This window comes from Drosophila yakuba, chromosome 2R, assembly GCF_016746365.2.
Source record: "Drosophila yakuba strain Tai18E2 chromosome 2R, Prin_Dyak_Tai18E2_2.1, whole genome shotgun sequence".
NCBI lineage: Eukaryota > Metazoa > Arthropoda > Insecta > Diptera > Drosophilidae > Drosophila > Drosophila yakuba.
Window position 1 is genome coordinate 7,765,542 of NC_052528.2, and position 25,388 is coordinate 7,790,929.

A 25,388-nucleotide genomic window follows, 5' to 3' on the forward strand; every position below is an offset into this window, starting at 1 on the left:
TGCCGAGCACACGTATATTTATTTTGGACCCTGCACCACACGCATCATGTTTGGCTTTGTGGACTTAAACTTGTCCGCATTTCCATAGTTTGTGTCCTAGTTTTTGCTTGGCAACGCATTTCAAATGCCACTTTCCTGAGGGTAGCAAACCCAAAATCCCAACCACTATTGGAGCTGATGAAAATACGTATAAAGTGCCAATTTAATTTGAATTGCATACAATTTTAATCCATATTTCCCAACAATTTTGGACTGTTTTTATTTGCTTTTGATTTGTCTGAATTGGATTCAAAAATTCAGGCTTTACTAAATGGGCTTTGTGCTATGAAAATTTGAAGGAGGTTTAAGTATACTTACAAACTATTCTAATGTTTTGTATTTGAGTCCATTGAACTAGAGCTAACAAAGTGAATCTAAATACCTCCTCCATTTACATAATTTAGTTCCTGACAGACGGCCAATTTGTTAAGAACGCAGAGTGCTAAATCAAATTCTCAACGATATTAATTATCCACCTCCTTCTTCTTTTCCCGATTTGCAGTCTGGCTTCTCTTGCGGCTTATGCCACACCTGAGTGACTGCGGTTCTAATGGCCGCATCTCCTCTACTCCGGAACTCCTCCTGCTCCAGCTTTACCTCCTCCTCGCAGCGAAAGATCAAAAGTCGCCAGGAGACACGGAGCGGGGATGCAGAGGTAGCAGATCAAAGAGTTCAACCTGTTGAAGAAGAAGAAGGAACTCAATTGCAAAACGAAGCGAAATGCACTCCCCGCTGTTAGCAACTCACACTCCTAGCTCATGTGGCAAGATCGGGCTGAAAATAAGCGGCAGAGGCCACAGGCACACATGTGGCAACCAGCACCACCGGCCCGTCCCCTTATAAACATGTTTCTGGATATGTTTGTCTTCTGATCACTGTGAGAAATTCGTTCGAAAATGAAAACAAATCCAGAAAAATTAAATTAACAAATAAAAGATATTGATGAATAATAATGTCGGCTTCGTTGGAATTTCAAATGAATAACATATATTGACTTTAAACTTAACTATAGTATTAAACACATTCCATATATATATACATTACTTTTGTTTTATAAACTTATACATAACTAACTGATAAGCATTTTCTGCGAGTATTCATGTTCTTTGTGCAGCCGGGATTCCTCTCTCTTGGCCACGGGATCTGGAGGAAGTCAAGCGAGGCGATCTCGACGGCCAAGTTCATTGCTCTGGGTGTCGTCTGTGGCGAGTCTGTGGTGCAAGTGGTGTGGATGGGGCGGGCATTAGCCACCACTCACGTGTGTTGTGTAATTTCGAGCATGCAAAAATATGCATCTTGATTGGCGTTGACGACTCTTTAGTGGGATTGCCATGTAGATCCACATTAAAAGCGTTTACTAAACTTTTGATTAATTGCACATTTCCAGGCGCCACCGTTTGCCTTGCATATGAACTTGGTCCGGAAAACGGGTTGCATGTGGGGCAGTCAATTTTGATTTATTTGACAGTCTCCCGAGATGCAGCAGGCGGTACAATGCGTTTGACACTTTTCCCATTTGCATAATTCCGCCGATGGTGCAGGTCGGTGGAACTGGTGAAATAATGGCCAGGCAAGTCAATCAAACTGGTCTGGGTCTGCAATGGTGGGGCTACTTTTGTCCAGCAGGTGAGCGACCGACCAAAAGTTTTTTAGCTGCAACCATGTTGTGGTTTTGATGACCAGATATCTGTATTATCATTGATGGGTCTGATAAGTCTGTTTAAAATTAAGCATTTACAGCTGAATAAATGCTTCTCTATTACAATTATCCACCTTGCGGCTACTGTGAGAACTACTTACAAGCAGCGCTCTGGTGGCTCATTTCGGAAACTGTAAACTATACATGTAGATAGTGCTGGCCCTTTTTCTACACAGATATAGCTAAAAAAAAACGTCAGTAAAGGTTCGCAGAAAAATGTAATGGCACACGATTATTTACACTAAGTATCAATATCAAATGAGTGTTTTTTCTTAGTTACTTTAATGGAACTTTCTTCAGTTTGCCTTCGATTGCGTTAAAATGAAGTTCATATTTCTGTGTATGGTAGCTTTAATTTTAGTGGCGTGTGTGGAGTCCATGATATTTGTGAAGATATTGCACAATGATAGTAATGCCTTAAGAAAGCTTAATATGTATGAATGGTGAAATTTGCTTAAATACCTTGGTAGAGTATCCCGGCCAGTGTTACCCCATTCATGTGCGAGTGGGTAAAAAGAAGAAATACGATGTTTTTGCCCTACAACCTGGCGAGGAAGTCAGTGACCCAAACACCTGCGGCGTACAGGTCTGCATGACCGCCGCAGGACTTACTTATGTTTACTAGTAAGATCGATCCCATATGAAATAATGTACCCCAAAAGTATATGATATCCAAACTATTTTCCAGTTGTCCTCGCACTTTGCCGAGCAGTGGCTGCCAGGAAGATGAAGCCATGGACACGTTGCTCAAATTCCCAGAATGCTGTTGGACTTGTGCCACCAGTAGGGACTGCGATGAAAGCGAGTCCTTTCCTTCTTATCCGTATCCCCCCAAAATTAGAGATGATCAGCCAACATAATTATGCCAAATTATTTATTTTCACAGAAACACCCGAAAGCTATGAATTGCATAAAAACGTAACTTGTTGATAAAGGTTTTTATACCAAAAGTCTGATTAAATGAAAAACATTTGATTTTCCAAAATATAGAAACCACATTTTATTTTGAGTTATTTGGAAAAAAAATACGAATGCAGATGAAAAGTGTACTCTCTAGCAGTATTTGCTCTTGAAGTCATAGTCCTCCTCGGATCCAGTGGCCAGCAGTTCCTCCTTGCAGCCATGGTGCAGTCGATGCACATCTGTGTCAAAGCACTCGTCGTGGAGTCGTTTGTCCCGGCTTTTACTTCGCTGCCGTCTGGAATGCGATGAGTGACCATGTCCATGTGCATGTCCATGTCCATGTCCGTGGTGATTGTGCACGTGGCTGCTGGAACCATGATGATGCTCGGACGGTGGTGGGAGATGGCTGCTGCCGGAAAGGAGTGGCGCCTTGTGGTGGAAGGAAGTTGGTGGAGGACTGAGCTCCCTTGGCGGCCGACAGTGGCTGGATGGTGGTATGGGATCATCGAATCGAGGACACGGATGATCCCCAACTGGCGAAGCTGTCTCATAGCGTTTTGAGAGCATCGTGAACTCCTGATGAGCGGAGCACAAGGCCTGCAGGCGATGCAGGAGATCCGTTTCCGGTAGGTCGCGAAGATGCAGAGTCCTAGCAACCGAAGTGCGGAAGGATTGCAAGTGGGACAGGCGCTGATTGGCATCCGAAAGTTGGGAGCTCAACCGGCTGACATCATCGCGCATCGACTGAAATTCGGAGAAAGATTTTGATTTTGATTTTCTACATAAATTATTGTTTTATTTACATTTATTAACGCCTCGTCACGGCATCTGCGATTCTGATTGGATTCACAGGAGGATTTGAGGCGCTCCTTCAGGGCATTGAGTTGGGAAATGAGCCGCGTCTTCTCGTCCTCCAGATCGCATATCTGTGTTGTCAGCTCATCGATCTTTCGGGCCCTCTCCAAAGAGGTGATCTTGTACTCCACAGCCTCGGCTAGCTGGGCCTTTACCTCTGCTATCTGAGATCGGGCATCGGCCAGCTGGGCACTCAACTTGTCCACCTGCTTGGCCGCCTTTTTGGCCCGGCAAACGGCCTCATCCCGCTCACCCTGCAACATGCACTTCCCTCGTGCACCGTCCTCTACGATGGCCAGCTTGCGACGCAGTAGCTCCAGGTGGAGATCCCGCCGCTGCACTTGCTCCCTGAGAACTCGAACTCGTCGCTGCAGGTTGTAGACACTGCTGCTTTCCTTCAGGGGAATGTCATGGCAGGATCTCTCGCGGCGAAGTTTCCCATGACCATGTCCGTGATCACAGCAGCCCTTTTCCGGGCTGTGATGATGATGATGGGATGCCACGTGGTCGCAGTGAGCGGCGAGTCTCTCGGCTCTCTCAAGCAAGTTCTCCGCCATTAAATTGGTATCATTTCCAAGAGCCGGAGGTGCAGTGCACTCACCCCAGTTCATCGCAAGGGCCAGTCGCTGCAAGAACTCCGATAGACCCATGTGATCCTTTCGAAGAGTATGGATCTCGGCATGACATTTTTCCAAACGCTCAGTGAGCTCACATTTCTGAGCCTCGCCAGAACGGAGGCGACATTCGGTGGTCTGTTGTGTCTCCTTTAGCTTCTCATGCTCCGAGTTTAGCTGATCCCGCAGAGAGTGCATTTGCTAAGGGGTATACAAATTGGGTTATTGTATGGTAGATTATAAATTAATAAGTTCTATTACCGTATGCATGGCTTGGTTCTCCGCCAAAGTCTCCCTTAGCTTGTCCTTGATGAGCGTTTCGCAGGGTTCGGGAACATTCAAGAGATTGCTCAATCCCCGCAAGAACTGCAGACGATCGCCCTGAGTCCGGTCAAGATTGTTTTGCAAGCGATGGCATCGCGACTCAAAGCCGCGCAACTCTTCCTTTAGCTTCTCCCCGTTGATTTCTGATTCAGTTAGGCGATCCCTTTGGATCTGAAGATCCCTCTCGTATTGCCGACAGCGTCCTTCCAGCTCGTGGTTGTGATTCCCAGCTCCATCGAGTTGGGCTGTGAGGCGCTGCTTCTCAATGTTGGCCAGTGATTTCAAGTTGAGCAGTTCATTTTCGCAGGAGCTGAGGGTGTCGCAGGTGGAACTGACCTTGGCTTTCGACCTTTGCAGCTCCACCATCACCTCCTCGGCCCGCGAAATGATGCATTCGGGTGTGGCATGGGAATTCTGGTTTCCATCGCACACATCCATTCCCAAACCGATGCTGAGGCGACGCAGGAGATCGTGGAGCTGAGCCTTGACCTGGTCCTTTTGAGATTCCTCGCTGGCCACATGCGATTCCAGATGCTGTATCTTGCAGATCAGCTCCTTGTTGCGCTCGTCGGAACTCCGCTTTTCCCGCTGCACCGTCTGAATGGTGGAGTCGCATCTGGCCTGGACGGCATGCTCCCTGCTCTCCGAGTTTTGCAGACGACTCTGGAGGGATCCGATGAGGGCAGTCTGCCGAGCAGCCTGGGCCCGCAGATTTTCGATATCCGCATCCTTGCTGCACAATGCGGTTCGCGCTTCAGCAAGCTAGTATAAATAAATATATAGCCCTTATAGTATTGGGTTTATTAATAATAAGATCGATTTTTTTACCTCCCCCGTCAGTCGCTCCTTTTTGTAGGACAACGCAGCCAGTTCACTGCGCAGGGTAGTGGTCAAGTCCAGACCATGATGATGTTCTGTGACTGTGATTCCCGTATTGCTGCAGGATGTGTCCAGCTAGAAAACCGCATTTAAATTTGGACAACTCATGAAACACATAAAAATATATGAGATCCTGGGTTATGATCATAATATTACATTAATATATATTTACTTAACAAATTAATTTATTGGTATTATTATAAAATAGTTTCCTAATTTATGAAACCTTTTCAAACAGTCAAGTACAAAATCAAAGAAAATCTCTAAGTTCAGCAACCTTTAAGATGTTTGTTCTATTGGTGCATTTACCACCACTTTTCACATTTTTTTATTTATTAAAGATATATTTATGCAATTTAAAATAATAATATGGTTTTGGTTCCATTTTGACTTTCATTACTTTTTTAACTTTAAATGTACTTTTTATTATAAGTTGTAATTTGCAACTATTATGGCATTAACATAGTCCCAATCCCCACCAAGTGATGATGATGCGGAGACAATCCACCACTGTGTCCCAAGTGATGGTGATGCAGATGATTTTCACTGGGCATGTTTAGAGCCACGAACTTCCGATTGCAAGCACTCCAAAAAGCCAAGTCAACTGTTCCCAGTAGAAGCCGTCGAAGAACTGAACTTTGGTTCCGGCCAAACTACTTTCGGGAGCCTAACAACCTCCACCTAACAACTGAGGGGAGTCCGATGCATGGCACCGAGGAATTTACCCCAACATAACATCACACAATGCTCAAGTTTATGCTCCAAGTGAAAACGAGCCCAATGGCAGGAGCAAGGGGATTTGGATGAGGAGCAGCCGTGTGGAGCCACACCTTTCTAGCCACGGTTACACTTACACATGGGGGAAACTTTGCAGTTTGTTTGGATTATTTGGGTCATTCACATGGCGCCAAGTGGCGAAGTATCAAATGCAATATCCACATCGGACTCACGCACGCGAGTGCGGTCGCCACCGGAATGGGAGTTGGGTGCTCCTGGCCTAGGTGGATATACGGATATACGGTGGAAATTTTCAACTTGGCCGGAAACGGAAAATGAGGTGTGCAACTTTTGGCCAATTGTCTGCAATTTAGGAAGGGGCAACGGCAAGACAATTGGGAACTGAAAATGTGTTGAACATTTGATAAGCTTGGCCAGGTTGAGTATGAAGCCTATTCAGGTTGGCTTTTTAAGAAGGAGAATGCTTCAAAAAGTTCAGATTTTGTAGGAAAATCGAATGAGCTATTTCATTAAATTTCTTGACTACATTGGCTTATGATTAGCTTTTAAAAGAATTTTACATTTGATCTTTAATTACACATATGTATGTATATATGTTAAATCGTATTCCATTTTGCGTTGTATCCAAATATGTGTATATTAATGGCTTTACCTCACATCGCTCTTGGCCATCCGTACCACTGTACTCCCAGACCTAATGAATTTAATGCAAATCCCCCACAAACATCATTAGTTCCCCTAACAACCACGTACATTTGAAACATAAAAAGCAGCGAACAAAAGTCGTTATTCAATTGCGAATTCACATAAATCTAGCCTGATATGATGTCTACACGCTTTTATGGCAATTTGGCGCACGATTTTGGCAAGACTAATATTAGAGCGAGTACCTTAGCGACAAACAACTACTCACCTGGCAAGGCGGTATGGATGATGGTGGTGGGAGAGGTGACATTGTGGTCATCCGTGCGGAAATGGCTCTCGGGTCCTGATCAGCACCGAATAAGACCTCAAACACCTGCCAGTCCTCGGGAGTATTGCCATTGGTCGTGGGTCTCGGGTTAGTTGGCATTCCAATGGATTTTATCCGGGTGAACGCGATCCGCCTCCGACTGGCGTTGAAAAAATTCTACTCTCTGTTTTCTAAGCGTAAATAATACACTCGACCAGGCAACAACCAGAGGCAAAGTTATGCGGCAACTTTCAGGTTGCCACGGCGCATAAAATAACTATGCATGGGGCCATACTACACTAGTTCCCCGATTTGGGATGGGGGTTCCTGGTAAGTAACTACGGTGACTAAAGTGCACATAATTCGATTTTCTAAACTGCAGTCGCCATAAAGGGGAAGCTACCCCGCAGTCGTTTGCCTGTAATTTCATTTGTCTCCGCCAACAAATAATGAATATGGTAAATGTTTGCCCTAACTTGGCGCCCACTCCCTAACCGATGGAATACCCCCTTATGGCCCGATCCTTTGACAGTGACTTTGAAGGCAACAACCCTTTGGGGTTCAGTTCATGCATTTCGGGATTTTGATTATTTTGTTTGGGTTGCCAACATAAATAATAGTTGTCGAATTTTGATGAGCTTCGAGTTTCGCCGACTTCTTTTTGGATTCCTTAGGCTTCAACGCCTCGATAGCCTCAGCTGCTGCTCCACTGCAGATGCTTCTTTTGCCTAAAAATGAAACAATTTTTCTATATTTTCAATTAAATCAAAGGGATATGCTAATTTACTAAAGAGAGACCTCTCTCTTATTCCCACTTTAAATCGATTTGGCTCACCTGTTTTCGTCGGCGAACTTTCTCCTGCGCTGCCATCAGCTTCTTGAACTCGTCTATTTTTTGAAGGTACATTTCCTCCTGTTCCAAGTAGAACTTGTGATCGTCCTTGACCTTTTGCAGAGCAAGCCTGGCTATCGTGCACTGGACCTCGGCGTTCTCCAGATCACTTTCCAGCTTGGCCTCCCACTCCCTAGTACGTATCTTAAGCTTTTCCACTTCCCAGAAGTATATCATCTCCGAGCTGCGCTGCACCGTCATGTCCTGTTTCAACTTGGTTTCCAGTTCCTTCAACTCCTTCCTCAGCAGCTCCTCACGGCTACTGGTAAGCATTAGTCGCTGATCCATGCAGCTGTTTACCCACTTAATCTGGTAACGCACCTGTATGGGATCAGAAGCTAAGAAATTATATAAAATATACCTTCTAAAAAAGTTTGGTTCAGAAAAGCTAACTCACAGCTAATGTCTTCGAAGCGGTCTACAAGTGCCGTTTGACGGATATCCAGACTAGATATGCTAGATTCCTCTGCCAGGCTACTGTTGCTCATGCCCTCCTTGATCCGGCAGTTGTCCTTGAGGCCTTTGATCCACGCACCAGCCGTGTTGTACTTGCAGTCTCTAAGAACATAGGGTATTCAACATAAGAAGAATATATTATTTTTGAACCAAATCGAGCGAATACCGTATAAGTAGTATGCTATTTTCGCAGAGATCGTAGTCATTTTGGAAGTCCTCTCGCATATCGTGTAGAATGTTTTCGATCTCACCCAGATCAGTTCGAAACTTGACGCAGTTGAGATCCTCGACGCTCCGTTCCCGGTGGATCACGTCCAGGTACAACTGGTTATGTTCCAGTCGTGCCAGGAAGTGATCCAACGACCACTTGAACAGGTTATAGGGAATCTCGTCGATCTTTCCGGGCCAAGGACTCGAAAAGAGACGCAGTTGCTTCAGCAGGCGAACCGATAGGAACTCGATGGCCGCCTTCTGGCATTTGATGTTCAACTCCGCCATCATGGAAGATCGCAATTTAATGCTTTCCATGGCCTCCTGAGCGGTCTTCCTGCCGCTCTCCCTCTTCCGCATCCTGGCCATCTGCCGCACAACCATAGCCTCTGCCCCCCTTTCGAGCTCCCGACCCTCGTTCTCCACAGCACTATCGAACACGGACTTGCCCCGACAAGACAAAGTGGCCCTCAACGAACTAACCCGGCGTTCGTGCTCCTTGATGATTGTACTGATGAAGTCATCGCGGCATTGGGAGGGATCGAGGTGATCCGGCAAAGGGAACTGGATCGCGAACGGATCGGACCCATTTACGGATTCCTTTTCCTCTAATAACACATCCATTATAATTTGTTGTGATTTTATTTAATTATTCCCCACTTGAATGTTTTTTTTTGCAAGTGTCAGATTTTCGTTAAAAAGAAAAACAACTGCTTTGTGATTTCTGTTTTCATACTGTTAAAATAATAAATTTAATATGAATAAGTTCCATTAATGAAGAAGTAATTCTAACGTTTAAGAAATGTTTAATGTATTCTTTGGTAAATTGCAAACACTTATGTAAATTGAAGGATGCCAAATCGGAGAATATTCTACTGCATTTTGGAATTTCTGGACTTTCTTTCAGACCGTCTTTCAGAAAGCCTTTCAGACTTTCGTCCTATCATTCTATCAGACTTCCTCTCGGACTTCCTTTCTGACTTCCTCTCGGTCTTCCTCTCAGACTTTCTCTCAGAAATTTGAGATATTCTTACCGACCTCCTGGATAATCGGCTTTCGGTGGAACCATATATCTAAGCATATGTCAGTAGCATATGTTAAGTAGCTTCAACACGGAATCGCTTTATACAGACTTACCCCCTGAAAACGTTGCTTTGATTCCTGAGCTATGATGGCTTGCACTTCGGCAATTCGCTGGAGATACATGTCCTTCTGTTCACTGTAGAACTTGATATCGTCCTTTATCTTTTGCAGTGCAAGCCTTGATACGGTGCACATGACGTCGGCGTTCTCCAAGTCGGTATCAAGTCGATCCTGCCACTTTCTGATGCTTTCCCTAAGCTTTCCCACCTCCAGCGAATAAATGAGCTCGCAGGAATTGCGCACCGTTTCATCCTGCAATGCTTTTATCTCTAGGTCCTGGAGCTCCTTTTTCATCTTCTCCTCCCTTCCGTTTATGCGGAAGAGACGCTGATCCGTACAGCTTCTAATCCAATTGATTTGGTATCGCATTTCAATCGGATCCTGGGCTGCGGAAGGAGATGAATCTTCCAGATATGTCTTATAGTAACCCTACTCACCTGACTCGCTTTCAAAGGTTTCCATTGCCGATGAGTGACGTAACACCAGGTTAAAGGTGCTACTTTGAGCAAAAAGCTTAGCGGTTACAACACTGGATTGCATGCTCTCAAGATTATGATTGAGGGTTTTGACCCAAGGTGCGTTGGTGTTGTATTGCGCGCTTCTGCAGTTCAATGATATCAGATGGTGAATCAAATGAAAATTATTAATAATTTTGCGATTTAATAAGACGGAAAGTCATATTTTAAAAAAGCCAAAATTCTTACTTTAACAATTCCATGCTGCTTTGGCATAGATCCCTATCATTGCGATAATCTTCTCTGATCTCGTGTATAAGAAGTTCGATCTGACCCAAGTCCTTGCAGAACTTAAGGCAGTTCAGATCATCCGCACTTCGCTCCCGATTGATGACATCAAGGTAGACCTGCTTCATGGTCACGCGCACCAAGAAGTCGTCCATCGACCAGCTGAACAGGTTGTAAGGGATATCCCCAGTGTCACCGGGCCAGGGACTCGAAAAGAGGCGCAACTGCTTTAGTAGGCGAACCGACAGGAACTCGATGGCCGCCTTCTGGCATTTCAGGTTAAGATCAGTCATCATGGTCGACCGCAACCTAATGTTTTCCAAAATCTCCTCCTTCGTCTTCCGAAAACTTCCTCTCTTGCGTTGACTCACCAACTGCCGCACTACCATAGCCTCTGCCCCCTTTTCGGACCCCTCATCCATGACCTCCTGGGGATTATCAAACTCCAAAGCTTCCCGAACCGTTGATCTGGGCTTCAGAGAACTCGCCCGGATCTCGTGCTCCCTGATGATCGTGCTGATGAATTCATCGCGGCATTGGGACGGATCGAGATGCTCCGGCAGTGGAAATTTTAGCTCATATGGATCGGACCCAAAACTGGCTTCTTTCTTCCTATTATCGTCATCAGAATTTCTTCTTTTTTTGGATACCATTTTTTGTTTTTTTTTGTTTTTTTTTGTTTTTTCTTTTTTGTCTTATTCTGTTTGGGTGTTGTGATTGAAAGTGTCACATTTTTGTGAAAGTAATACAGCTCCTGTTTTCTTTGTACACGTTATAACACCCTCTACTTTGATAGATGCGTTTAGGAAAGAACCCAAAATTGATCAGATCACTTTATTTAAAAGTTCGTAGCTGGTTTAAAAGGCTCCTTTATTAAGTAGGATGAGCTGAAGCTTAAGAAGTATTTTATTGAAACCTTTGGTAAGTTGGAAACATATATAAGTAGAATGGGCCGAAATGTGGTATCTGCTATTGAACTTTAGAATTTCTGGATATTCTGTGAGATTTTCTCGCCAACATCGTTTCGGATTTTCTTTCAGCTTTTATATTAGACTTCCTTCCTGAGGTGCTTTCTGACTTCCTATCAGACTTTCTTTCAGATTTCCTTTCAGACTTCCTTTGAAAGTTCTTTTCGGAATTTCTTACAGACTTTCTTAAAGACCCCCTCGACTTTCGTTTTAAGGCAGCTAATTCCTAGGAAAATTTGATATAATGATTATTCCAAAATTCGTTCTCTCTACAAAGCCTTACCCTTTCTTCGCGGGTCATCTTTTCCTGATCTATGATAGCTTGCACTTCATCTATTCGCCTAAGATACAGTTCCTTCTGTTCCATGTAAAACTTGAGATCGTCCTTAACCTTTTGCAGTGCAAGCCTAGATACGGTGCACCTGACGTCGGCGCTCTCCAAATCGGTATCAAGTCGATCCTGCCACTTTTCAATGCTTTGCCTAAGCTTTTCCACCTCCAACGAATACATGAGTTCTGAGGAATGCTGCACCGATTCATCCTGCAATGCTTGTACCTCCAGGTCGTGGAGTTCTTTTTTTACCTCCTCCTCTTTTCCGCTTATCCGGAAGAGACGCTGATCCGTACAGCTTCTAATCCAATTGATTTGGTATCGCATTTCAATCGGATCCTGGGCTGCGGAAGGAGATGAGTCTTCCCGATATGTCTAATAGTAACCCCACTCACCTGACTCACTTTCGAACATTACCATCACCGATGAGTTACGACATAACGTCTTTAAGGCGCTAGTTTGCTCAAAGAGCAAAGCGTTTGACCCATTTGACGCGATATCTCGGAGATTATCATTGAGGCTCTTTACCCAAGAAGCATTCCTGTGGTAGTCGGCCCTTCTGGAATAAAACGCAAATGCCAATATCGCAGTTAACTACAAAACTATCAAACCGCACTTACTTTAACAAATGAATGCTGTTTTCGTGGAGGTCTACGTCGTCTCGAAAATCATCCCTGATTTTATGTATAAGAAGTTCCATTTCGCTGAGATCCTTACAGAACTTAACGCAATCAAGATCCTCGACACTTCGCTCCCGATTGAGGACATCGAGGTAGATCTGATTCACGTTCAGTCGCAAAAAGAAGTCATCCACAGACCAGCTAAAGAGATTGTTTGGTGTCTCGTCCAGTTCGCCTGGCCAGGGTATCGAAAAGAGTCGCAATTGCTTGAGCAGACGAACCGAGAGGAACTCGATGGCCGCCTTTTGGATTTGGCGAATCAGATCGGCTATTAGGCTTGACCTCATTCTGATGCTAGCCAAAACTTGGTCCACTGTCCTCATCATGGACCATCTCTGGCGCTTTTTGGCCAACTCCAGAACCACCATAGCTTCGGCTTCCTTTACATCTGTGTTGTGAAGCTCCACAGGCTTGTTGACTATCGAAACGCCACGCATTGTCGATCTGACCACTAATGATGCAACTCGCGACTCGTGTTCCCTTATCAGACCCTTGAGAAACGTATCTCGGCACATTGACGGATCTGTATGCTTCGGCAAGGGAAAGGGAATTTCCCATGGGTCTAGTTCTTCTGCGTCAAGTACCACGTCTTTCAAATACTTCATCTTTTTATGGGGCATTTTTTGAGTTTTTTTTGTTTGTTTTTGGTTTAGGTTTTCTTTTTTGAAGTATTTCTTGTGGGTATCATTTGTAGGAAAAACATTCAAAGGGGCTGGTACACATATATGAAGGTCAAATCTAAATACCATGCTTTAAATTGCAAGCCACCGAGTTTTGTATCATATATTTATAACTTTCAAATCTCCCGCTACCTAGTGTTGGCAAACGCAGTACCGAAGCCATCAATTCAACAGCTGATTAGACAGTGGAAAGAAGCAGCACCTCAAGCCATTCGCATGTCTGCGTGACTGCACATTGCTTTGAATTTTTGAATGTGTTCGTTTATGCCTTTTACTTGTTGTTTCTCGAGTGTTGTTTATTGTTTTAATCAAAATTAGTTTGCTACGTTTGTTCGTTTACATAAGCAATCCCACCACAGGTGAGGTAATGCCATGCGATTGGGACTGGATCTAACCGACTTTCCGCCTTGTCAGTTTCCAGCCGCAGCGCTCAGAGCCACAAAGTTTAGTTGACCACTTTTCCGATCCGGAGACAGGTGAATTTTCCGTGCCGTGCCCAGGTAAATAAGCTTGTTTCAGTCTTTTGTTTGTGTATTCGGCGGCTTGTTTATGTGCTTGATTAGCAGTCAGCTGTGCATATTTGCGTCTCTCACATGCACAATATATTTGGGTTTTAATTACCCCCCGCTGAGCGTGTGTGCCTGTGTGCGAGAGTGGGAGCTTGTGGCTGTGTGTGTGAGCCCAGAAAATCATAGTTACGTACATCACTGCGTATGAGCAATAAACTGTAATTGAGTCAAGGTCAGCAATTGGCACTTGATTGTCAGACTTCGATAGCTACTCGCTTACATTTAAATTCAAATATTATCGCCTCTCCCGGCCCAATATTTATTTTCTACCCGCCCTGCTTATCTTTTGTTCGGTTATGAAAACTATTCCACTGACGGTTAAATTAACGACCTGAAAAGGTATTTGCTCTTCCCTCTTCCTGTCCATATTAGTGTTTTAATCCCAGCGATCTATTCGGTTTGTTTGCCACATAATTGATGTGGTTTCAACTGGAGCGTTAACCAAAGCCGATCACGACTGACAGTTTGCTTTTCCACGGTTGGGCAACCACTGTCCCCCTGATAAGAGCCGAAATATGTTGAAAATAAGGCCCGACCGCTGCACCACTGAGTTCACAATCACAATGCAAACAGAGCCGGCTTTAAGCAATTAAGCAAATAGCCAAGTTAACACTGCAAGTGGCGACAGAGGCTCACACTCACCCACATGAAACGAATCTCACGGGACTGAATCTTACGCAGATACAGTCAAAACTCGCTAATTAAATCGTAAAGAAGTATAATTTGAGGCAGATATAGGCAGCCCTCACTAAAGAGTACTCACTCTACAGAAATATTTCACTCAATCCCAAAATTGCCAGCATAATTCACCAGCATAATTACTTAAAAGCCTGTTTTAGGATTAAATTATGCATAAATTGACTGCCCTTTAACGCAATTGTGTTTATCTATTAGCAATAATCTTTAGCAATTAAATCTAAATTTGCTAATTTTAAATCTAAAATGTTCGGATTCAAAATTAATAAAAATTTGCTTAAATTTACAGTGTAACTTTAAAGGATTTTTAAATTAAAAAGCTAAAATATATGATATATATAAAAACTAAATTTTATTGTAAATTGTGATTAACTTAAGATTGAGCTTTTCATGGACGATGCTTGACTGTACTTGAACGCACACAAACTGGCGAATAAGATATGGAGAAGACGTCGACGAACTCGTTTCAATTGAGACGCAAACTGAAACACAATTCATTTCGCTGGAGAACGCGCAACCGAAAACATTTTCCACCTCTGCTCTTATTCGTTTTTTAATTGATATTTGTTTACTCACGGGTCTTTGGCCTTTGGTCTTTTGCGTCTCCGATAGAGCCCCAAAAACAAAATGGAGCAGTGGAACAATGTGGAGCTGACGAACATGTCCAAAAAGTCGTATACCCTGAATCATGCGTACGATGCAGCCGAGAAATTGAACAAGGAAAACACGGCTTATTCCTCTAATGGCAATGGTGCCAGTGCCGCTGACTCGGCGGCTGCGGAGGACGATCTCCTCAAGCCCGGATCGGACGTGCGCCCAAAAGTGGAGCCCGAAGATGTGGAGAGCCTACTGCGACGTCTCTATGGGATCACGATAAGCGAGGTTAAGGAAATTATCGCCTACGACGATCGCAACTTCTTTCTCAAGGAGGATAGGTAAGCAAAGCGATTGCAGTATCTCGCTGAAAATCATTCAATCCAGCACCACATCCGGAGGTTTATCTTGTGTCAGAGAGTACAGCGTAAGCATTTCATACAGCTGCAGTCAGAAAACTAGCACAGGCAATTTCCAACATCAGAATATATAATTTAGATCAGGTATAGTTTTCAATATAGTAAACGCCATAACTATTTACATTGGATTATTTCCCTTGTAAATCATCAACAACATATTTTATTTAATTGCTTGAGTGCAATTTTAGCTGTAGTTCGCAGCACGTCTGTGCAACACGATAACAAAAGATAATGCGCCGGAGAAATGCGGCGGGGCCATCTATTTATACCCAGTTTAATTAAAGTTGTTAGTCGTGGCAGTTGAGTGTGACGCAGTCGACAGTCGCCTTGCCAGCATCGCAGTTGCTATCTTGATGGATTCATGGCATTCAGCACTGATGTAGTCAGTTTAGGTCTTCACTTTAATAAATTAGATTAATCTACAGAACAAAAAGGTTACAATCTAGAAAAGCTATCTATTTGAGCACAGGTTTCTTTTGGAAGCCAAACATACTAAGCTTGGTTTGATTCTGGCTCACGGCACCCAGTTTTCCATTCGTCTTAGATTTAGGAGTGCCTTTTTTGGCAGTGGGGGGTTTACTTAGTCCTACTCTTCGTTTGCTGGTTGGCAGAGAGTTCTGGCGTTGCAGAGTGGAGGATGAGGATGATGCTCTTTGCTCTGAACTACAGCTATCGTCGGATAGCAGAATGACAGCATCATTATTGTTTCTGTCGGATTCGGTGGGATCCTGAGAGTTTTCCATAAGTAGATTTAGGGACTTGAGGCGAATAGCTGTGGAATTTGTATTGACTTTGGTTGGTGTTTGCGGTTGTGATTTGGTTTCTTCTTCTTGGGATTCTATAGGCGAAGAAACACATTTCTCTTGTGATTCCATAAGAGAAGAGGCTGTGGTATCTGTATCTGTTTCTCCGTCACTCGTTTGTGAGTTACAAAGTTGTCTCATTTGGTTCTCTCCTGGAATGTCTTTCCTTTCTAGTCTAATTTTTTTATGGCCTGAGTGAGAGCCCAGCTTCTGCTCGTCCATATCGTCATTTTCTGTATCTTTTGAATGCTCCTTTTGAAGTCTTGTCGTTTCATCCTGTGAGGCGAAGAAGCGGCTTCGCACCTGAACTTGTTCCTTGGCGAATATGCTTCTTTTCAGAGAATCAACCTTCTTTACATCAGCTTCTCCACCCAGCGGACTTGCCTTCTTGGGACTGAGCAATCGCAACAAAGAGGCATTCTCACAAACCACCGGGGATCGCTGAGTACCTTCTTCTCCAGTCCTTTCCTTGGCAAATGGATTGTGTCGACTTTTGTGCACCGGCGACGGAGGAGGTGTACGTTCTTGGTCTAAGGAGTCACCCCGGCTCGGACTTCTCCTCCTTTTGGCTTTAAAACTATACATGGTAAACAACTGGGCTTCTGTTTGTTTGGCCTGTTCCATTCGCTGATTGGCCCTAATTTCCTCGTTTACAGTTTTGCTTACAAAATCCACTTTTTTGAAGAACAAGGCGCAGGAGTTTTCTTTCTTCGGCGTGGGAGTGATTTCACTCTGGAAATTTGTTTGCCAAATGCTTTTGTGCTTCGAGCGCTTGACGTTCTTCGGCGTTGGCCATGCCTTTTCTGGTGTCCAAGAGTCTAGACGCTTCATTGAGAAGGGGTTTAAGTTTCCCAGGGCCAAGTGCAACGCCTGCTCGCTATCCTCCAACAAGGTGCCAGCATTGCTGCAGTAGCGCTCATCAGTTCCATAATCTTCCAGGGGACACAACCGCTGCATGCGGCGCTCTAAAGGATTGTAAATAAACATGTGCTTGAAGGTAGCCTCGGCTTTCATAAAGTTCTCAATATAGTCGTCATTCACCTAAAAAAAGGGTAAAAGATGATTAGTCTGGCAGTTTAGACCTATTTGTAAGGTAACTTACTTCAAGATTGCGCATATTGAGGTAACTCGGAATCTTTCTTAATGCTATTTGCATATCATCCTGTTCCGTTTTGAGTATAAACTTGCATGCCTTGGCCAATCCGATGCCAGGCAGTGAGTCCAGGTAATCACAGCCGGATAGGATGCACATGCGCCGAAACTTGTCGAAGTGATACTTCTCCTCATTGCAGCCCATAGCCAGATGAAGTTTTTCCGCCTCTACCAGCAGGCCGCTGCCATTTAGGTCAAGTTTGAATATGATGTTCTTGGCCCCAAACAGCGTCAGGTCCGAGTCCTCGGTGATGATGTACTGCGCCACATCTGCTTTATTCAGCCAGGCCATTTGGGCATCGGCCTCGTAGGGCGCTACAATGCAGTCAACATTCCGGCTCCGGCATTCCCTTATTAACCTCAACGCCATGTCATGGGTGACGTCCACGCAGCGTCGCATATGGGACCGGGCCTCCTCAATGCGACCCAATCGCAGGAGTTCCGCCGCCCGTTCCTTGCTCTGCTTCCGGGAATCTCTTCTCCGCTTTTCGGTCAATGCCTTGGCCGGCAAGTGCTGCCCATCGAAGACCAGGATGGGCTTGATATCGTAGGACAGGAGCATGTTTACATACTTCAGGCAGTACTGGATGTATACATCCGTATCCTCGCCGCGAGCCAACTTCTCTGCACAGCCGAAAACTCCCTTGTGCAGCCAGCAATATGTGTCGACGGCCACTGTGCTACCGCGAATATCCTTTAGATGCAGCTGCGAGGAGGCCTTGCCCACGAAGGGTATTAGGCCGGTAATGCCCATGATAAGGCCCAACAATATAAACACATATAAAAACAAAAACAATTAATAAAATCGCAGATCTTAGCGCCAAAATTGCTAGTGCATTAGTGTGACCAAAGTGCGCTGCTATAAAAAAAAAGGCGAAGTGCCATTCACATGGAAATTCTATATTGTATGTTTTCCAACACTTGGGTATAGCTATTAGATTTTAAAAATGTTTCCATATTTCTAACCGCTTTTTACGGTTACTTCTTTGTATATTAATAATTATGCCTCACTTATTGTATCGATTTCCGTATTGCAGTAATGTAAAGAACCCCCTTATTGTGACCCACTGTCCACACGGATACGTCCTAAAAATCCTTAACTCACTGGACTCCAAGAAGGAGGACTTCGTGGATGCCCAAAATCAGTTGCTGCTTTACTTAGGTAAGAATTGCTTACCAATCCATCAACAAATTTACAATGTAATCTTATAACCTAGCGAAACACAGTGTAAAGTGCCCCCGGCCGGTAGCCAATGCCACTGGAAAATTTTACTCTGTGGAGCGGCTGAATGGGAACTCGAATGTGGTGCGGCTCTTGGAATTTATACCGGGAGAAATCTTCCACCAGGTGCCGGCGACAAAGCACCTGCTCTACCGCAGCGGGGAATACTTGGCCAGGTTAAACCGAGCGCTTAAGAATTTTACCCACCAGGCGTATGAAACCCACAAGACCTTGTGGATGCTGCAAAGTGTTCCGGAGCTGAGGCAATTCCTGTATGTGGTAAAGGATCAGGAACTGCGTCTTATCTGCGACGAGGTAATCGATGCTTTCGAAGCCAAGATTCTAAGCCAATTGCCCACCATGGAGCACCAGATCATCCATGGGGACTTCAACGAACAGAATATAGTGGTGGAGCTGGCCCCCAATCAAACCGAATACACCATTAAGGGAGTTATTGATTTCGGTGATACGAGCAAATCGCCACTGATCTTCGAGATTGGAATTGCCCTCACTTATATGATCCTGCAGGCCAACGATTTGGCCAATGGAGGCATATTTCTGTCCGGTTATACCAGTCTGAACCCCATTGAGAACTCAGAGGTGGTTCTTCTTAAATATTGTGTGGCTGCCCGATTGGTTCAGAGCCTGGTAATGGGTCTCTACACCCACACGCTGCATCCCACGAATGAGTACCTGCTGGTGACCCAGGAAAAGGGTTGGAAACTCCTACAGAAGCTGTGGCGCGAGAGCTTTGGGGATGTGGATGAGCTGTGGGCGACCACTGGACATCAGTACTTGACCCAAAGCAATAAATAATAAACAATCCCGATGGGCTTGTTCTGTTTTTAAAGGTATTTTAACAGATTTTCAATTAAGCTGTTCTGTGTATTGAAGATTTTGCATGTTATGTTTTCCATTAAGTGACGAGAGTCACAAATTGTCACAGTCAACATAGAATATAATAATAAGGCATTATGTAAGATGTCAAATACGTGTGCAATTGCACAGCCCCTTAACAATATGATATTGAGAGGATCGAAAACTAAAAGACGTCTGAAACCAGAACCAAGCGATACCAGATGCTAGTAATATCGAAAGAGGGCTGTTAAAAAAACCCATTGTCAATTATTAGAATTCCATTAACATATCACCTGCGCAAAATAAGTTGCAAGTCCAAGTATTGATTGCATTTCGTTGCTTTACAATTTACTTTATCCTGTATATTATTATCATTATCTTTACAATAAAACTTGTTAAACAAATACAAATACATTGTATGTAGTACATTAATTCTTACAGTAGGTGAGTTTGTTTAGAGCTCTACAGTGGTGGCAATTAATTTCGAATTGATTTTCAGTTGAAGCTTCAGTAAATTGAACTAATTAACGCTAATTACATTGAATGGTGTAAAATGGGTGTTGAACGTAGTTCCACCTTCCGCTTCTCCCTCTCCTGGACAATGTACAACGTTTTATATTCATTTTGTTACATTATAATTATCCCTATGCGTTTGGGTACAGTGCCTACTTAACGCTATATTACAAATAACCGACTTAACACCTACAGAAATGTACAAAAATAAGACGCCACTCGAAAGCGAGCTGTGGATTTGATTTTCACCGGACGTTGGCAGGCTCCTTATCATTGCGACAGAAGGGCAAACAGAAGAAGTGTTAAACGCAACGATTTTATCCGAAAATGTATGGTGCCCATAAGGCTAAGCCGGTGTGCAGCTTGGGAATCAGGTTTATATTTATTCTTCAAATCTTGTTTGCTTTTTAACGGTTTTGGTTTTTTGGTAAAACATTAAACAAGTTAAGGAAAGTTAATAAAATAAAACAATAGGTCAAATGTTTAATTCGATTACTCTAAGCAGACAACAACTTGCACACAATTTTTACACAATCAAATCCTAAAAAAAAAAACACAAAATTATCAGAGATATACCTGAGTAACTCTTTGCAACACACAAGCTATCTGCATTAGAGAATCTTAAGATATAACAGTATAAATATAGACAAAAAAAATTGTTATACGGGCTAGAAAAAAAATATTTAAAAATATAAGTCTACGAATTTCATTGTTTTTCGCCAAAAAAAAATGCCCAATATAAGTTAATATATATCTTTCGATTCTTGATAACTCCAGTGCGGGCGATTTTTAAGGTGATAAAGCTGAGATGAATTATACAATCTAACTAGCGACTGGTTTAGATTACATGCTGCGACGGACTAAGTAATTTACGTAGATTGAAAACAAGCAGGAGTGAAACTCTTTTTAATAGCAAGTTAACTAAATCTAATCATTTCCAGACCAGGCGACGAACTTTTGGATTCATTTACATCTTATATCAGATCGAATTATTGATATTTTCAAGAAATAAATATGATAACAGTTGAATAGAAAAATGTTTAAATAGGACAGCTCAATTTTACTTGCCATTAATGATCTCTCATCGCATTAGAAACGACAAAACTTTGACAAAAATTTATAGATTCTATAACAAAGAATTTCTAATGTCCCAGAATTTATCTTTCCGTTCTTTTTATTATGCAAATAAAAACGGACATTTGAGGAACCATATATACATTAAACATCGTCTGCTCTGGATTGTTTGACTTCTTGACGATTTCTGGGAATCGCTACTGTTAACTCTGGTGCTTTCACTTTACGCTTAAGAAATAATTAAAAATTTAAAACTGAAAATCATTAGTATGGTAGACGCAACGACTTCCCCCCAACCGCCAGTCTTCAGCTTAGCTCCAGTAGCAGATCTCCCAGGTTTTTCCTGGCTAACGATTCTTTTGGCGCTTGCGTCGCTTTGGAAACACGTAGGAGGAGTGGTTTTCCTGATGCCTCGCCTCGGCAGCAGTGGTGGGTAGCTTTTTGCTAGCCAACGTTGCCACCGGCTCAGCCAATGCCTTGGACCTGGCTATGGAGGTTGGCGCTTCGACTGCATCCACCCAGGGGACGCCGAAATCATCCCGCGCCTCCATGTTGACCACGTTTTCACCAAATGCCTGAACGGTCACCTCGTTGACAAATTGGATGGCCTCTATGTCCTCGGGCAGCGGGTAGAAAGTGGACGCGCGCAGAGGATCCAGCGCAACCAACACCTCGTCTTGGTTCCGCCGCATCCTTAGCTGTTCAAGCCGGATCTGCTCTTTCATATAACGTGCATCCCTGCACTTTCGATCGACCTCATCCTTTACATATTTCTGGTGCCGGCGCTCAAATGTTGCATCGCTCAGTGGTTCTGTGTTAGTTTTAACCGAACTAGGGGGCACTGGGACATCCCTCCACTTGGGTATCTCCAGACTAGGGTTATCCGCTAGCAGCTCGTCGGCCTCCTCCAGGAAGAACTCGTTGTCACAGTGGAACTCCTGATCCTCCCACGTTCTCGTGCTGTACGGAAACGTGGCAGTGCGGAATCTGGACTGGAGTTTACCCGATCTCGCCGTTGCCTTGCTGTACGTGTGGGGTGAACAGTTGTTTAGCGTTTTTCGGGTAGTCGAAGTGGTGCTGCTAACGCTGCTATTAGATTGGGGTGTTAGAGGAGTTGCTATCTGTTCAGCTGCCTTGGATTTCGATTTTGCAGCAGATATATCCTGGTCTATTGAGGATGTAACCGCATGCTGTGGCGTTGAGCCAGGCGTTGGTGTCGTTGACGGCGTGGGCGCTGGGGTTATTGTGGTTGAGGATACTGGTGCACTGGGTGGTGGGTATATAAGATTTGTGGCCACTCTCTCTCTAATTTTCTTGAGCGTAACCTGTGACTGATGACTCTGGCTTAGAAGCTCCTTTTTTAAATGTTCCGCCAGTTTTCTTTTAACTGTCTCCACATCATCCATTTCTTCATCTAGGTTCCGAGACGTTTCCGATGTGTTTTTTTTATCATTGACCAACATACTTTTATTGCTTTTCAGCTCGGGCGCCGGAACCTGATCAACGTTATTGTGTTTTCGAACATCAGCCGGGGCGGTGGAGCCGGTTCTGATGTCAGAGTGCATTTCATACTGCCTGATCTTAACCTGCAAACGCTGCGTTTTTATTGGTTCCGTTTGCGTCTTTGTGGACTGATGGTTGGATATAATTTTTTGAGCGGGGGCGTCTTTTATGTCAGCGGTGTTGGCCTTGGGCAACGTGGTTTCTTTAGAGGATGTATTCGGAACAGAAGCTACCTTTGGGGCTATCGCTTTCGGAAGGTGCTTTGATGCATCCTGCGGTTGCTTTTTCACAGTTTCTTTCTGCATCTTGTTTACATCCTCTTGTTGTTCCTCGCGAACATCCAGCGGCCCATCTTCATTCATCTTCTGTTCTTCTTTAGGCAGATCCTTGGGTTTTGGGTCCAACCTGGGAACATCCAGCTGCTTCCTTATTGCTTTGTGATCATCGGTGGCATCTTCCTGATGCTTCTGCGTCGTAGGTACTTCTAGAGGCTCGGGGACTGATTCATGTTCCTTCTCCTTCTTCTTTAAAGCCACCTCCTGGAGGAAAATCAGCGTTTTTAATGCGTGTCCTGCTATCTCGACTGTCTCCTGTCGTCTTTTTTCCTCAGCGATTTTAACGGTGGTGACATCGTCAGGTTCCCCTGCTTCCGGATCCAAGTGTTTTTTAACAGTTTGCTCAGGCTCTAGCTGCAGCCACTTTTCAGTTATCCGATTCGGATTTCCCTCTTTCCTTATCTCTGCCTGTGTCGAAGACTTCTGCTGATGATTGGGTGTTGAATGGGCCGAAGGCGCACAGGCCTTCTCCTCCGTCGGGTCCAATTCCATAGAGTTAATCTAAAAGAGGATAGGGTTGCTTGACATAATCTTTTGATTAAAGAATAATATGAAACATACCTGATTCTGCCAGAGCTCTTCCTCAGTTCTAGCGTGTACCTCCGTATTGCTATCCAACGACTGATCATCGTCCTCTTCATCATCGTCCTCCTCACTTTCATCGTCTTTATCACTATTGTCCTCATCTTCTTCGTCCTCGTTTTCGTCCTCATCCATATGGCCGTTGGCATCCACAGAATGTGCATGCTCCTCCAAATCAACCAGCTCCTCGGTGACCACTTCCATTTCAATTGATTCCAAAGCATCATGAAAGATATCCCCTCCAACGACTTCTTCGGTGTGCACCACTTGCATTTGCAAATGATCTTCCTCAGCGCCCAGTTGGTCCTCTTCCTGCGAATGCTGCTCCTTATGTGCTAGCAACACGTGCTCCTCGGCTAATTCCGTTTGCTCCTGAATGTGGTGCTCAGAATCCTGATTCATGCGCTGCAGGATAAACGTGCTCACCTTTTTGCCGTTGAATTCACCGCGGCCTTTGCTCTCAGAGCGCTTGCTGGCTGACTGATTCGTAACCACTCCCGCGTGCTGGCACACAGCCGGAATCTCCTCCATGTTCACGGCCCTGGAAAGAGCATTAGCAAATTGAGGCTGCGCATCTATCGTTTGTGTGCTCTGTTCCCGCTCCTGAAAAACAGTTTGCGTCTCGGCATGGCAGCGTATCAGCTTCTGCTGCGGTGCAGCAGGTGGCAGTGAGGGATCATCGTCGTCGTCGTCATTGTCGGTTCTTCGCTGGTTCTTTCGCCGCAGTTGTTTGCGTAGATCCTCGTTGGCGGCCTCCAGCTTAGCAACGGCCTGCTTTAATTCCATATTCTGTGCCATCACTACGCTCATCTTGGCGCTTTGGTCGTCCAGATCTTTGTCCTTGGCCGCCAGACTGTCCGTCTGCTCCTGCATCAGCTTCAAGTGTAGCACAATCATGCGCTTCAGGTTGTTATTCTCCACGATGAGGGTAACCATATCGGCGCCGGCACCCACTGTTCCGCCGGTAGAAGGGGGAGCCATGGCTCCGCCCCCCAGCTCAGCTAGAGGAGGAGGCGGAGGCGGCAAAGGCTTCCGGTAGTTATTATTGCCCCCGCCATGGCCTCCACGGCCATAGCCATATTGCTGGCGCGCATAGCTCTTCCCGGGATGCTGATGCAGATGCTGCGTCTGATTGGGATGGCCGTGCAGATGCCTTTGATGGCCACGCGACGGATTGTGGTGATACGGCGATTCCGAGTAGTTGGCCCGCTGTTTGAGCGGCCACTTGAATCGCTTGTCCATGGCGGTCGAATTGAAACCCGTGCCGTCGGTCCTACGATCTCATAATTCTTCGAATGTTTTTGTTTTGTTTTGGTTCTGTTTGCGTCGCTTGGGGTGCACACAATCTTCTTCAGCTGATACGGCCGACAATGCGTAGAATCCCGATTCCGATTCCCACCACACTTAATTTTCCTTCCTCGCCCTCGCAAAAGAACCGCTCTTTTTTCGGCCAGAATCTAATGGATTTATCGTTTTAAACGTGGCGTTCTTTTCGCACTTGGTGACCGCATTTAGACAGCGGTTTTTCGGTTCGTGTTTAAACGTTCTTTCACCGCTTTTTCCACAAATATTTGCAAAATGTAAACTCGCCCCGAAAAATGCTCTTGGAAGTATGGCGTTTTGCTGGCGTTGCCACTCTTTGCCCAAGCGCAGAGTTGATCTGGGGCACAGTGATGGGAGTTTGCCGTGATGGATGGCTTATCACGACAGTCACGAAGTGAAACAATTTTGCACGAAACTGTACTTACCTTGCAGATAATAGCTGATTATATATATATTTTCAAAACTTTACTACTTTATAAGAATTTGAAATTTTGCTAAGCAACTTATCAAAGCAAAAGCAACAATGGCCACGGAATCTAATAATTATAATAATAATAAAAATAATTATGTTTATAATGTTCTGACTTAAAAGATTTTAATATTACGAACTCATTTCGTAAGTCACATGTTTTTATTAAA

At 44.4% G+C, this 25,388-nt stretch overlaps 8 protein-coding genes across 9 annotated transcripts; 2 read left to right on the forward strand and 6 right to left on the reverse strand.

The window, feature by feature from the left end:
• The first annotated feature begins 1,356 nt into the window (after positions 1-1,356).
• On the forward strand, positions 1,357-2,731 carry LOC26535070. Its single transcript, XM_015197378.2, has 3 exons — positions 1,357-2,147; positions 2,209-2,362; positions 2,427-2,731. Exons 1-3 carry the CDS (start codon positions 2,060-2,062, stop codon positions 2,596-2,598), a joined length of 414 nt encoding a protein of 137 aa, XP_015052864.1. The 5' UTR covers positions 1,357-2,059; the 3' UTR covers positions 2,599-2,731.
• On the reverse strand, positions 2,720-7,480 carry LOC6529595 (coiled-coil domain-containing protein 170). Of its 2 annotated transcripts, none has more exons than XM_002090553.3 (5): positions 6,965-7,480; positions 5,263-5,388; positions 4,372-5,196; positions 3,445-4,311; positions 2,720-3,385 (listed from the first exon to the last, which is right to left on the reverse strand). In XM_002090553.3, the coding sequence occupies exons 1-5, from the start codon at positions 7,121-7,123 to the stop codon at positions 2,792-2,794; spliced, it is 2,571 nt and encodes an 856-aa protein (XP_002090589.2). In that variant the 5' UTR covers positions 7,124-7,480; the 3' UTR covers positions 2,720-2,791. The 2 variants fall into 2 exon arrangements, with proteins under 2 accessions (XP_002090589.2, XP_039228905.1); XM_039372971.1 differs by lacking the exon at positions 6,965-7,480 and adding an exon at positions 5,793-6,770.
• A 76-nt stretch (positions 7,481-7,556) lies between these two features.
• LOC26536249 lies at positions 7,557-9,264 on the reverse strand. Its single transcript, XM_015197478.2, has 4 exons — positions 8,518-9,264; positions 8,293-8,453; positions 7,839-8,233; positions 7,557-7,731 (listed from the first exon to the last, which is right to left on the reverse strand). Exons 1-4 carry the CDS (start codon positions 9,183-9,185, stop codon positions 7,681-7,683), a joined length of 1,275 nt encoding a protein of 424 aa, XP_015052964.1. The 5' UTR covers positions 9,186-9,264; the 3' UTR covers positions 7,557-7,680.
• Positions 9,265-9,350: 86 nt separating this feature from the next.
• On the reverse strand, positions 9,351-11,210 carry LOC6529596. The gene is made up of 4 exons (XM_002090554.3): positions 10,409-11,210; positions 10,142-10,305; positions 9,699-10,090; positions 9,351-9,634 (listed from the first exon to the last, which is right to left on the reverse strand). Exons 1-4 carry the CDS (start codon positions 11,098-11,100, stop codon positions 9,434-9,436), a joined length of 1,449 nt encoding a protein of 482 aa, XP_002090590.2. The 5' UTR covers positions 11,101-11,210; the 3' UTR covers positions 9,351-9,433.
• Positions 11,211-11,335: 125 nt separating this feature from the next.
• LOC6529597 lies at positions 11,336-13,121 on the reverse strand. Its single transcript, XM_002090555.3, has 4 exons — positions 12,367-13,121; positions 12,142-12,305; positions 11,699-12,090; positions 11,336-11,641 (listed from the first exon to the last, which is right to left on the reverse strand). The coding sequence occupies exons 1-4, from the start codon at positions 13,044-13,046 to the stop codon at positions 11,417-11,419; spliced, it is 1,461 nt and encodes a 486-aa protein (XP_002090591.3). The 5' UTR covers positions 13,047-13,121; the 3' UTR covers positions 11,336-11,416.
• A 188-nt stretch (positions 13,122-13,309) lies between these two features.
• On the forward strand, positions 13,310-19,829 carry LOC6529598 (hydroxylysine kinase). The gene is made up of 5 exons (XM_015196904.3): positions 13,310-13,465; positions 13,521-13,606; positions 14,984-15,306; positions 18,377-18,501; positions 18,557-19,829. The coding sequence occupies exons 3-5, from the start codon at positions 14,999-15,001 to the stop codon at positions 19,375-19,377; spliced, it is 1,254 nt and encodes a 417-aa protein (XP_015052390.1). The 5' UTR covers positions 13,310-13,465; positions 13,521-13,606; positions 14,984-14,998; the 3' UTR covers positions 19,378-19,829.
• Positions 15,437-18,206, reverse strand: LOC6529599 (exonuclease 1). The gene is made up of 2 exons (XM_002090557.4): positions 17,290-18,206; positions 15,437-17,228 (listed from the first exon to the last, which is right to left on the reverse strand). Exons 1-2 carry the CDS (start codon positions 18,091-18,093, stop codon positions 15,840-15,842), a joined length of 2,193 nt encoding a protein of 730 aa, XP_002090593.1. The 5' UTR covers positions 18,094-18,206; the 3' UTR covers positions 15,437-15,839.
• Positions 19,830-20,295: 466 nt separating the features above from the next.
• On the reverse strand, positions 20,296-25,047 carry LOC6529600 (protein male-specific lethal-1). The gene is made up of 2 exons (XM_002090558.3): positions 23,406-25,047; positions 20,296-23,345 (listed from the first exon to the last, which is right to left on the reverse strand). Exons 1-2 carry the CDS (start codon positions 24,666-24,668, stop codon positions 21,354-21,356), a joined length of 3,255 nt encoding a protein of 1,084 aa, XP_002090594.2. The 5' UTR covers positions 24,669-25,047; the 3' UTR covers positions 20,296-21,353.
• Between the last annotated feature and the right edge of the window lie 341 nt (positions 25,048-25,388).